The 13,560-nt window shown below is 44.6% G+C and overlaps 1 protein-coding gene across 1 annotated transcript in view; it reads right to left on the reverse strand.

The window, feature by feature from the left end:
* LOC143183685 (lachesin) overlaps window positions 1-13,560 on the reverse strand; it is a 29,509-nt gene that overhangs the window by 10,880 nt on the left and 5,069 nt on the right. Inside the window, exon 2 of the mRNA XM_076385355.1 lies at window positions 8,428-8,630. Coding sequence (XP_076241470.1) covers window positions 8,428-8,630 — 203 coding nt within the window. The remainder of the gene's footprint in view (window positions 1-8,427; window positions 8,631-13,560) is intronic.

A 13,560-nucleotide genomic window follows, 5' to 3' on the forward strand; every position in this document is an offset into this window, starting at 1 on the left:
TTTCACGCAGCAAATACCTACAGGTAACGTGACTGTTGTTCTGCACCATGAAGTTACATATAAAACGATCCACCAAAGCGACGGACTGGAAGGAACGGTCGATGGTAGCGAGTGGTTCGAGAGTAGTTTGTGATCAATATTATTAGAACAAATAACGTTAAAAATTGTTGTTTTAAAAAATAACTGTTCACCATATCGAATGGACCACGTGAACACTTTTCACCTTTGCACCTGCGTGTAAACGAAATGGGAATAGATGTTTGCAAACGTTTACGAAGCTCTGTTTTCTGTTAAAATACCATTTTAAGATCTACTATTGGAGTATTCGCTAAGAATACATATCGATCGCTGGCAATATTCAAATGTTGTTATCTCGAAAACAAAGGTTCTCATGAGCAAACATTATTCAACTCTGTCGATTCATTTCTTTGGAAGGACGCGAAAGATTCTATACGCCCAATGAAAAAAATGCTTCACCGTCGACTATTAATCCCGTTTCTGTCCGCAGCAGGCGATGAATATACATATTTGTTCCATCAAAGGCATGGTTTTAATTAAGCGACGTTTCAGGACGTCGCGTGGCCCCTCGCGGCCGCCTGCTCTTCCATTCGATTTACACCGTGTTTAAATTATTACAAGGTCCGCGCTAGCGCACATAATATAGGAACGCGCCGACGTGAAATAACTCTTTAGAATTTAATGAATCGAAAATGAGACGTGGCGTGTAATATACGCGGGCATTCAGGGTCGTATCTCGGGGGGAGACGTCTGAGCAGGCACGTTTCCCTGCTGGTAAAGACACCTAGCCGCGGGTTAAATCTCTGCAGCGTGCCATTCCGAATCCTGTCCATTTATGTCTTCGGCTCGCGAAGGCGTTTGCGCTTCATTTCCCTCTATCAGAAGGATGCCTGTTGCGTAACGAAATCTCGAACATGGCGTTTCCTTCCGCCCCCGCCTACCACGCGTATCATGTTCACAATTCCTCGAGTCGCGCGCCAATACGTCTACGAGAGCTTGTTCCGTCGTCTGTCGCCCTTTTGACTCGAGCTGCTGGAGAGCAGGACGTATAGGGTGACTCCGAAGCGACCGATTGGACTTCGTTCGCGTATTTTCTATTCATCGTAAGGAATAAAAGGGTTTAGAGTGAATAGGAGTCAGAGGAATTGTCCCTTTTGCATTATGAACACAGTTACGCGAGGGGAATCTTGAGATATGCTGTGTACACTGCACGAGACTTCCGACAACTACGGCTTCCGGTGGCTGAAGACCGGTTCATATACTTGAAAGCCTTAGATAGTGCAAACTCCACGGTATCGACGTGGACTGGAGTTTTTGATGAAGCTACCTAGTGGAAGGACAACGAGAGGGTGTTCCAGGAGGGTAGGTTTACATTGGGGTGTGTAAACTACGGAAACTCGTGCTGTAAAAATCGCTAAGTCTTTTCTTTTGAGGATATCCTTCATAAACAATAGTCAGGATATCCTGCAGAACGCTCGAGTGGTCTAGCTGTACAGGACGATCCAAATATACAGGTCCAGGAATGAAAAATACATGGTCTTTTTACCATAATTTTTCAAAGTAGTGCCACGTCATGTTGTGCTACTCAGGTGAACGATGTCGTATTAAACTTTACTTTCTGGCTCTAAAAAAAGTTGGATGTTAAGCAGTGCCATCCGACACTCGGACTGGACTTGGTAAAACGCACTCTGCAAGTTTTATATCTTCCCGAACGATCCTAAAGTTGTCCCATCTCTTTGAAACACGCATTTTCTGGAGGATGGTTCGAAGAATAGGATGATATTTTTTACGAGTGGGTAATATATTACTTCGTTTTTATCTGACCAACAGTTGGCGAGCGAACTAGGTAACTCATACTTTCACACGATTGCCAAGCTGCGAGTCAAGATACTTTCAAATAGTGTGACTAAAATGTATTGAAATTTTTATAACTCGTAAAGGAAACCCATGCTTCTTGCAAGGATTATCGTCCCTGAAGCGTGCTTAACATGAAACTAACTTTCCTGATCTACTTCCCAAACGCCCCATATATTTCTATCTACGAAATCTCGCTTCTAACGAGCTTGAGTTTACTGAACAGTTCTAAACGATGGCACTTCAGCGTCATAAGAGTCCTCAGAAATATTTTGCCAATCCATGATTCACTACAAAATACAAATATATTCTGGATCGTGTATCAAGACTCAGGCGAGTCGACGTTTCAGAGTTCAGCAAGCGATTTTAATTACAGAAACCTAAATAACGAGCATTTACCGAGAGATTATACGTAGCTGCTACACATGGTGCAACATCAAAGGAAGCCAGGAAATTCCCTAATGTGCCATCGATTATTACAAACATATTGAGTTGCAGCGATTGCTTTACCACTTAGACGAACAAGGATATGACGTGACAGTTTTGATAACAACTTCAGTAGCACCGTACATGTTTGGCTGTCCCAGGAGACCATTGTAACGGTTCACGCTTATTGAGCAATTCCCCGGCATGAATGCAGACAGGGAGTCGGTGCGCGATGCCTTACATCGCTTTCACGTTCTCTCCGCTCCCATCGAGGTCGTGCATCGCGAGCCCACCCAATTACTAGGATACAGATCGTTAGCGATTTCCAAAGAGGCTACCCTATACAATGCGTTCTCGGTCTCAGAACTTCTCTCGCGATCCCCTTTCCCTCTGAGGAACGCTTTCGCCTACTCGCCGTAACAAATCGCGCATACACAGCGCCAGGAACGGCACCGTGGAACGCACTAACACCGCTGAAAGATTGCTTGAAAATAGAACGGCAGCCTCGTAAAATATGATATAAAAGAGCTAAGTGGAAGAGCGAGTTACGTAAAGGTCGGTCGTGAACAGCTTGGAACACTCGCACGCGTCAAAGGCGACCGTACTCGCTTTGATTCCGTTTGGCCCGTAATGATGTTGCAAACATGCGCACACCACTTCCACAAAACTTTTGTCTCCACCAGCCAGCCAATAAGAGTGAAAACGCACACACGCGTGATCCTTTGCCTGCTTCACTATTTTTCTTCTACTTCAGGCCACTCGAAATCAGATTCGACCTAGTATCGATTACTTGTCACTACACTCGCGCACACGCGAATTATTTCGAGGTGTTAAGGAATTCCAAAACCCTACCGCGACGTATGCTCAATTTTTGAAACACGTCGATATTGGAAACTCTCGACATTCTCGTGGAATTAATATTTTCTTGCACCGAAATTAACTGACTGTTTATCAAATCTTCGCATGGATCTCGCATGAGTGAAGCAAAGTAATATTTTATGACGTGATGCTCCGAGTAATGGAACGTCTTCTCTTATCGAACGCTAGATCGATACTGTCTTGTTTTCGACTGTTAAAGACCCACATCCCCACCGCGATATTAGCCCCAATACTAATCAGATGCTATGAAAAATCGAATAAGGGTTGCTTCAACTACCCATCTACCCGGCAGTAAGGTAGCTGGCGTTTCATTTGTTCTAATGACATTTAAATTGTGACCGCTTGTTGGTATTCATACTACGCCAACAGGCGGTCGCCATTTAAAAGCCATCGGAAAAAAATTTGAGGGTGACTAAGCGTGCTGCTGTTGAAATGGTCTCCTGACCTCTGGCTATGGCTCGTATTCCGCGGCGGAACACGTTATTATTCACGAACTGAACAAATTATCGTTTCGTCTGCGGCAACGCGTCCCCTCTGGGCGACCCAGTCGTTGACTCGTACCACTGCGGCCCGCGCCGACCGAACTCGCGTCTCTCATTCTTCTTCCGCGGGTCGCGCGGTTACACGTTGAATAACGTTTCCCCCGATTCTCACGAGGATCTCATTAATGCCGCCAATCCGTGAAATTTCGTAACATTTTGATCGTAGTACAGGGAAGCAAGGGACGGCGAGGCGAGGCGAAGCGAGGCGAAGCGAGGCGAGACGGCGGCCCGCAATCCGACTGCTTCGATATAATTAGATTTATGTCGCTCCGGCTCGTCTCACTTGAACGGATTCCAAATATTACTGTAAATTACGGGCAAAAAGGCGGCCACGACCCGATTCAGCGTTCCCGCGGATTCTATTCCCCTCGGTAACCCCTTTTTCACCGCCGTGGTACCGCGTTCGCTACTTTCGGCCGCGCTGGATCGACGACCGGGGGATGGGGGAGAAAAAAGGGCAACCGCAACGACACGCATTCATAAACGCGAAAGTTTCGAGCATCGCAATCGGGATAAAAGCTTCAAAGACCGGCAAGTGCTGTCACGTGGCGCAATGGAACGCGGATTATCGGAGCACCGTTTAACCAAAATACCCATTACCGTAATACCGGCCGCACGAAATGGCAACTCGAAAGAATAGGGAACAGGCGTTTGCGAAAAAATAAAAATGAGAAGGGAAGGGAAAAAGAGATGCGTTGTTCTGCTTATTACTTAGCAGCCTAGGAGCGCTGAGGGTGGGAAAAAGCTCGAACAATTTCTGAAATTCGAGAATTAATTGGAAGCGCAGAAATTTCATCTAACTGTATTTTTCGAAAAATAAAAGACTCTTGGAATTTACGTGTGCTCTTTAAAAAGAGGTAGAAATTTCATCCCGTGAGAAGTTGAAATAAATCTGGGAAAATATCGCGATCAATCTGACGTATTAGGTAAAAAATTCCGAATATTTCTATCGATTTTTGGCTGTCGTAAAAATGTGCTTTATGGTAACACTGGCCCCCGTATATACGACGACGTAGAGCTTCAGACGCAGATGTACTATGAAGTTTTTACTCTTCAACCTTACTTGCAGATCAGACGTTTAGGATTCTGGAAAATTTTCTCAAGGAGATGCATCTGGCTAATCAAGAAAATGTGAAAAATGTATTCAACAGTCATCTGATTCGAAGGTTCGTTTACAAGTATCTATTATTAAAATTATATTTAAGAAATTAGACTTTAATCTTGTAAAACTTTTGTGAAATTGCCAGCTAATCATTCTCTTAGCTTTCTTTGTTCTAGAATGCTCCTTATCTTTGGGGAGGAGATTACCTCTGTTTCTGAGGGCGGAAACAAGTAACTTTCCTTGTCTCTGATGAGGAGGTCACCCCTGTCTCTAGTTGTAGAGACAAGTGACCGATCGTGAGTTCAGTACCTATGGGTCAGTCCATCCTCCGGCGGTCTGTGGAGGAAAAGGCGGTTTCGGGTGCTGTGTGGTGTATGGTCAGAAGTGCATGGTTTCAAGCAGTTGTCAAATGCCAGTTGTAGAGTAGTATAGTCGTAAATACAGTCAATTTTACACAGTTATCAGTATTCGATTATTTTTCTGCAATATGTACATTTTTTAGAAAATTGTAGGCGCTTCAAAATCGTTGTCATTTGTTACTAAACACAGAGTACGTTTAATGAGAAAGATATTGTAAGTTTCATTCTTGCTCGAACTTCAAATAAATTGTAATTTCGAAGTGTTCATTATAATTTCATTACCCACTGTACTATGGTGTACTATGGTGTGACTCGTTTAATAAACTTTAATGGACAAGGTACCTGTTGCCTGAAATTAAAATTTGTTTGATGCTAGACTTACGAAGTTAATATACCTCTACCTCCTCATTCCCCCATCACGTCTGTATTTTCTATGCATAAAATAGAAATAAGGCAGGGAGAAAAAGAATCCATAAACCTAATCACCTGCATATTGCCATAAAAGTTACGAAAAATATCAGAGAATAAAGTAGTAGAAAATTGAATAATTTTCACAGAAATTCCCCGGAACAGAGAAGAAAATTTAAGTATACCATTTCGCGATCTGAAATTTCCATAGGAAAATTTAGTTCCAAATTAGTTTAATCTCATAGAGATATACGCGTGCTTGCGGGAATAAGTAACAGTATACGTTTGGGACATTTAGTACAGTGTGCGTCGGAGAGCGGAGAAACTGGAGGAAATTGGTCTGCGAATTGTGGTTGGGCTGTATTGTGAAAAAGCAAAGAGCCCGAATAATATTTCGAGTTTAAATAATAGTTACGTTTAATAGCTGGCACTATTTTATCGTTCCCCCGTGTTCCCCAGTCCCTGAAAATACCATCCCGCCCGATTCCTGCAGCGGCAGGCAGTTTCAACTCGCAATACCAGCTGAAACTAGCGAGTACATCTCGGGTATCGATACTAGAAGCTTCCTTCTATTCACCTTTCAAGCGACATAAAGGAGATTTTATATAAAGGACAGCAATCTTGAAGGGATAAGTCTAAATGTACATAGACTTCTTTCAGCTTCAAGTCGTCCGCGTTCAATTAGACGGCGGGCTATCGCAAAAATGCAAAGGACTCTGCGCGATCGTCCGATGCGGGGCCGGCGATACGGCGAGGCTCCATTATTCCGTTCCTCTCCTCCCTTGCTCCCTTCCTATGGGGCACGCAATGAAATTTTATACGAGCAGTCCACCGAGCACGTAGCGACAATAGAAGTAGCGTGCGAATTGTTCGACGGCAGCCTTCCTATTGATTTCCACCTGCGTCGATTTAACTCGACCTCCCACCTCCACCTCCCCGCTCCTATGCTATCGCTCTGGCGTGCTCTTCTCCATCGGAGCTGCGACCGCACAATTATTGCGTAACGCGGTCGCTCCGCCCGACAAGACAAATAACGCAGTAATGTCTCGGTGAATATGGCGAGAAGAAAAAGCAACCGCGGATGCAGGCATCCACGGTTTCTTTCTGTTTTTTCGATGGCCGATGTCATCCGCGGGGCAAAAGGCTTTTTCAGAGCGGATGCTCGCGAGACCGTGGCATTTTTGCACGCGTGTGCGACGACGAACAAGCGAGCGAGCATCTCGTAAGGTTGGATGGGCAAAACGGGATCACCGCGGAGCTTCCGCGCTCTGATTTTTCGTTGCGCGAATAAACGACACTTTAATGGCATCCATTGTCAGCCGTGCACCATCATTCCCTGCCGCACGGCCTGTTCCAGATTTAAATCACAATTACGAATTGTTATCGTTCCCAGTGTCGCGTAATGTGTCTCGATGATATTAATACCGTCCCGTTCCCCTGCGCTCCTCCGCGACCCCAACCCCGATCCGACAGGCTAATTGCGCGTGACGCGAAATGTTTGCCGACAAAACATATACGTGGACCGATGAAGTTGTAGCAGAAGCTTAATGAAACGGCACACTATGCACTTTCCGCTCCGATACGTATCTATACTTTTCCCAGCGCAATCGCGCGTTTACGAAACGCGGCCCTCGCGCCACTTAAGCGTTATGGAATCCCATTACGATGATTTAATTCGTGGCAAACCTGCTCGCTCGATTTTTCCTCCGGTGACGACAGAACTACGACATTACCCCTCGCGATTCTTGCCTCGCTGTGTCGTTAACTCGCGGGATCGTTTTCGCTCAGAGAATGTCAAGCACGGAGAACACGTCACGAGCTTAATTTCCGCGCGCCTGCCACGCTCTCGACAAAGTCTTGGCTCGCCGCGGCTAGGCCACGGTTAACCAACAGAGACTGTAACCAAGAAAAGCAACCTCTGCTAACGAAGGGTAACGCAAACAATTTATTTCGTGAGTTCGAAAGTCGCAGAGGGCTGAGCGAAAGGGGAGCATTATTTTTCTTCGACCTTTTTCCTGCTCCCCGTCCATTCTCGCCACCCCGTCGACCCCGTGCCTCCGATTTCATTAAAGCAATAGCACGACACGCCGGTTTCCTTTTCGTTTTTGTGCACGTGCTCCCGCGCTACAAATTCTCTCAATTCTTTCTCTCTCTCTCTCTCTCTCTCTGGAAGAGCATGCTTCAATTGCGTCGGATCAAATGGAAAATTATTAGTGTGTCATCATAAACTGTGAAAGAGCTTTCAACATACTGTATTCCAGAGAACAGCTGTAAAGTTGGAAATCTCGTGTCGCTCGGCCCTCCACGGGTTTTAATTCCATTTTATCTCCGGCCGCGAACGGTGGCTTCTGCCGGGTCCGCCGAGCAAAACTCCGAAGCGAAGCCCTCTCAACTCTCTTTACTTCAATTAAATTTTTCTTTCCCCCCTTCTCGCCCCGTCTTCCTCGCCGACTCCGACGTGTCCTCTCCGTCTGTCCCCTCTCGTAATCATAATAGCGTCACAAATTAAAAAGATCTATACCGTGAATGAATAACGCTCGCCGATGCGAGATTGGTCTCTGGGAGAAACATTTAATTCGTACAAAGGAGCTCCCGGTTCAGAAAGCGCGTTCATTTTAAACTGTCTACCCCTCTGCTGCCACTGTACCCTCGACTACCCCAGATCCCAAAAGACCGCCCCTTCAAGTATTACGTTGATATGATAATAACTTTCAGTGCTCCCGGGATTCGGGGGAATACCCGTCTCCCCCCTCCTCCCGCGACTCCGCCCCCCACAGGAACCTCCAGGTAATGCTTTTTCGAAAAGTTTCTGAAGAACGTTCCCCTGGACGAATCTCACCATTCCATCCCCGAGATTATGGACGACGCAGGGCAGCAGCGCCGTGGAGCCAGATTGCGCGGAGATGATGGTCGAGTTCTCGGTACCAAAGGTCATCGGCAGGGTCGGCGGCAGGTCGATGTCCAAAGGCTTCCCCGTGATGCTGGCGTCTAGCGAGTTCCCGTTCGCCGCGACTATCTCCGCGGTAACCGCCGCCGGATACTCTGAAAAATAGGCATTAAATCAAAGCAAGCCGTTACGGCCAGGTCGAACAAGGTTTAAACGGCCCGCACCGAGAGCCTCCTTCCCCCAGCGGATCCTCGTTAAGAGGCTTTCCACCCTGGACTTTACTTAACCCCTTTCCGTCCGGTTATCGCCCACCCCCTCCCTTCAAATATTTATGCCCGTCTCGTTCCAGTACAGCTCGACAAGATCCTCGCCACGGTTGCTTCCTTCTTCGTGTTTAGCTGCCGTTTTCGGAGCATCGAGGAAACTTTTAGGAAAATTGTATTAGCGAGGTGTAGGGATCACAGTTATAACAGAGTGGCAGAGAAAGTTTTCCTCGGCGTTGCGATTCGCTGAACGATTGGGCATGAGCCTTCCTGCGAACCGCGGAATCATTGGATCGATCGAGGGATTTCGCGAAATTCCTCGCGCGTTGCTCTTTCGGCTGCTAACTGAGACGTTGGCTCAACAGGGGCGTATTTCTGTGCTGGCGATATAGAAAGGCTGTAAGCTTAGATCTTGCCGTGTCACGAAGGAATGACGACCGCCTGGGAAAGTAATGCACGAATTATGTATACCGCTTGTCCGTGGGGCGGAGTTATAAATGAGGTTGTTTTGTATAGAGAAATAAGTTCGAGTTGTGGGACACAATTTTTTGATACTGCGCTTCGTTTTCTGGAACAGTGATTTTGAATTTTGCCTGAGTACGAGAAAGTTCAATTTTATGTACTTGAATGTACACGGCACGAGGGAAATGCTACTAGTTTACAGTAGATAAAGTCAGTGGTCAGACTGTGATTGTCCTTCAGACTCCGCGTCCCCCTTACCATGGGTCGACACTGCTGAGAACAAATTTCGTGAACATTGTTCGCTAACAATGTTAGCAAACACTGTTGACCGCAATTTGGAAGTAGAAACAAAAAGGATGTAAATCTGATAATACTGAAATGTACTACGTTGAATCTGAATTTAGGACTGTCTCTCTGTTGATTATTACATATAGAATACAAATTAGAAAAAATTATAACGAGATGTACAAGAAGCTGCTCTTTTTATGTATTTTTTTTCTTAGCTAGATCCTTCTTCTTTGAAACAATATCCCAGATAAAGTTAATTCAAGACCGCTCGAGAGGAAATTCTTGAAGGAAGAGCGTAGAATGCCGCGGCGTTTTTAATTTTTGTCATCCAATTACTGTCTAAAATATCGAACAACCTGTATAGAGAAATACTGAACAAATCTCCATCAATCTTTCTCCTCGTAACACTTTGTAGCTCTAACGTGCTTCCTATTATACCGTGTTCGTCGGCCGATCGAAATATGAATCAAAACAAATGTTGATGAACGACGACGTGAATGCATCGCATCGGTAGGAGGTATGAAATTTCTGACTAACCTCGATGTAGCGAATTTCAAATCGCGATGAACCGAAATGGATTGCTCCCGTCTTTCTATAAGGGTCAGCTTGATATCTTTCAACCGAAGTGCTCGAAAAGTTTCTTTAAGCCTTGTTTTTCTTCCTTCTAGAAAAACGTAAGTTCGAATTATTCTAACGATAATTTAAAGTTTACGGAAAGCTCGAACTCCGTTAGCTGCACTAACTTTCGGGATTTGCGGAAAACTTCATCTTCGACAAAAAACTTTTGTCACGACAAATGCGCTCTCCACTTATAGTAGGATATCATTCGCGGTTCCTATACCGACGACGAGACGACGAGTACATTAACCAAGAAGATTAAAATGAGAGATTGCAGAAACTTTCCCGTGTATATTAATTAAATTACACCTTCCTTCCTAGGCATGAACCAGTTTCCAGCTGAGAATACACGGCTCCTGAATCTTTCACACGTATTTTTATAAAGGGAATCATAAAGACGGATTAAGGATTATAAATTTAGCAAGATGTCCGTCACAATTATGCACATCGTTTGAATTTCGTTGGTCGTCTCCGTGCAGATTTTAAATGGGATCGTTGGAGATGAAACGCAATCGCGTCGGATATGTGCATACAGAATTGCAAGGAAAATGTTAAAAAACTCCCTTTCGTGTCAGGTTAAAGTTAAAAAGTGTCCCCCCCTCGGGAGACGTCGGATTTTCCATGAAAAGTTCTACGAAGGAGAAGTTAGTGCGTTCGGTGAAGAAAGTTGTAATAAAAATGTTTAACGAATACAGCGAGAGGGTGGTTTTTCTTTCCTTTGCTTTTTACGACGGCTGCTATTATTCAACGGTACGTCAAATTTAGTGTCCAGAATCTTTCTATTCCCTCGCGTCTTCGCAACTTCAGACGTTATATACATACATAGGAAAAGCCTCTTTCTCACAGTGGACTGGTAAAAACAAATACCGAAACTTCCAAAGGCTATACAGGAAAGTTTCATTATTTTCGAACCAGACCGTGCTAAGAATTTCTATTAAAATAATAAGAACTTAAACGAGCTGCCGTTGTTATGAAACCTACCTATACAGGAACGCTATGAAAGTAATTCGAGGAGGGGCACAGAATTCTACATTTCAGGAAAAATTTCTTTTCACGCCAATTTTTTCCCACTTCTTCGCCGAATACCTTGGGCGAAGATTTTCAGAATTTTCTCGCGTCTCAGTGGTGTGGTGGATACAATTCTCTAAATAATTATGGAAACGTTCATTGAAATTAAACCTGCTATGTGAGAGAGTAGCAGGAAACACAAACAGTTGTAAGACAATAAATTGTTGATCAAATATACGAAACGTGAGAAGTCGGCAATATCTGTTTAATGAACGAAAACAAATAAAACAATGCTGACCATAAACGTGAACTTTTTGGTGATTTTCTTTAATCGTGTTTCAAATTTGCAGATATAACTTCATGTTAGTGGCACTCACTGACATGGTTCTCTTGATGGGCATCAACCGTAATAAAACAATTGTCCGCTATTAACGAACAGTCTTTATCTGTAGGTAGATGAAAGCCTAAAGGTGGAAACAGACCAAAGCAATGTCATCTGCGAGGAATGGTTATATATGAATAAAATTGTTCCTAACAAATTTATAATTCTCTTTTATCAAACTATAAAATAGAAGGCAGACAATGTGTTTCTAAAAACATACATAACACAAAAAGCTATTTCCGGAAGGAAATGAAGAAAATTGTGAATTGGAAGCTCCTGTTGAACTCCGTTCGAGTCTGCAGAACAACTAATAAAACTTTCATCGAAACGAAAATCCTCGTATTTGAGCAAATTCGCTGATAAGCTAGCGATGTTCATCCATTAATACAGTTTTATGTACGGTGGATTTATCTAACATGATTTGACTATGAAATTTTACAGTATGTTACTAGACATTTTCAGCTTTTGCCCATCGCAGCTTTCCGGTTGGATTTTTTCTGCGACGAATAAAGACTATGGAGGAAACTATGCATCTATGACTAGCTATTCTCTCGAAAAAGTTATTTGATTTCGTGTCCTTTTACAGTTTCAAATTTACTAGCTTTTGAAAACCCTGACTCGAATCGATTTACTCTAAAAACACACAATACATATTGTACACCGCGACAACATAGTTCGTTCACGAATAGTTTTGCTAATAAATTGTCCGTATCGCTATCTATCAAGTTTGATTTGCGGACCCGTGTTAAACGAGCATTAAATTTCCCTACAGCATTTCGTTTCGAATTGAACCGAGTGTTCCAATTATTATAAAATCGATCTTCAGTCCCGAGAATAAAGTGGGCTAATCTCGTTATCCCTCGTCTCGTCAGAAATAAACTCCGACTGCGAAGTGTCGTTATTACTCGAAAAGTTGGAGGACGAGATGCTTCTGCGCTTAAGTAACCGCGATATTCGTAAACTCCCACGCGTTAACCGTCTTTCGAGGCAATTTAACCGGCAAGTTCGTTTGAATGGACCTCTAACGCCAGAAATAAAACCGTGGGGATGCGTCGGGATCGTTTGTTTCGTTGTAACTTCGAACCGCGGCGGTATCTCGCGACTTCCCTGCAACCGTGCAAATTTATTTCCTATGCAGCGGAACGTGAGAGTTCGCGACGTCAGAAAGAGAGAGAGTGTGCTCAAGAGCGCTTCGAAGCATCCCGCCGGGACGTTCGAGTGAAACGCGCCTAGCGATAAAGTCATCGTGCTTTATATTAGCGATATCAAGCGCTAACCTGCCGAGAAGAGGGGGTCTGGTAGCGCGTATATTTTTCGAAATGCGCGTATAAATCGTGTGCCGAGATAAATTCTCTCCTTGAGGGCGGCAGTTTCCTCCTCGAGCCAGGTGAGCCACGCTCCACGACGCGTTTAATAAGTATCGTAAGTTATAAGCACGCGTTGCGGTGCAGGGACTCGTTTCCCTCGAGACATAAGCTCCATCGAGCAGGAGTCATGGAATTTATCGAACCTTCCGCGCTGCCTGCTGTGTTTCGCTCCCGAGAACCGTCTCCGTGTAAACTATTTTTCGGACAGAAATTCCTGGGCAAATAAAATGAATGGCCGCTCGCGCCAAGCGGACTAGCAGCTGGCCACGGTTACGGAATATGAAACTGCGGATACGTCCTTCCCCCCTCTGCTCGGGGAGCTAAGTATATTTAGCGGATGGACTGATGAACTTGCGCGACACAGCGCGAGTTTATCCCTCGCCATATCGCCGCCTGTCCTCTTTTTGCAAGCTCATTGCTTGACAGCACTAACACCAGACCCTTCACCGCGCTCCTTTTTTCACCGAGCTCGCCCGCGAAGGTTCTCTTCACGCGATAAATTGCGCAACTCGCGGGAAGCCTGGAATACATTATAAACGCATCTTGGCATTTATTGAATTTTAGCCTACTGTTTTCCTAGCCCTGTTTTCTATGTAAATCGTGCCTGAGCCGTGGAGGTGCGTTTGCGCAGGCTTAGCGTGCGTCTGCAATTTGCATGAGTGATACATCTCTCCCTATGTTGCTAAATTGAACAACT

The sequence above is a fragment of the Calliopsis andreniformis genome, chromosome 9 (genome assembly GCF_051401765.1).
Source record: "Calliopsis andreniformis isolate RMS-2024a chromosome 9, iyCalAndr_principal, whole genome shotgun sequence".
Classification (NCBI taxonomy): domain Eukaryota; kingdom Metazoa; phylum Arthropoda; class Insecta; order Hymenoptera; family Andrenidae; genus Calliopsis; species Calliopsis andreniformis.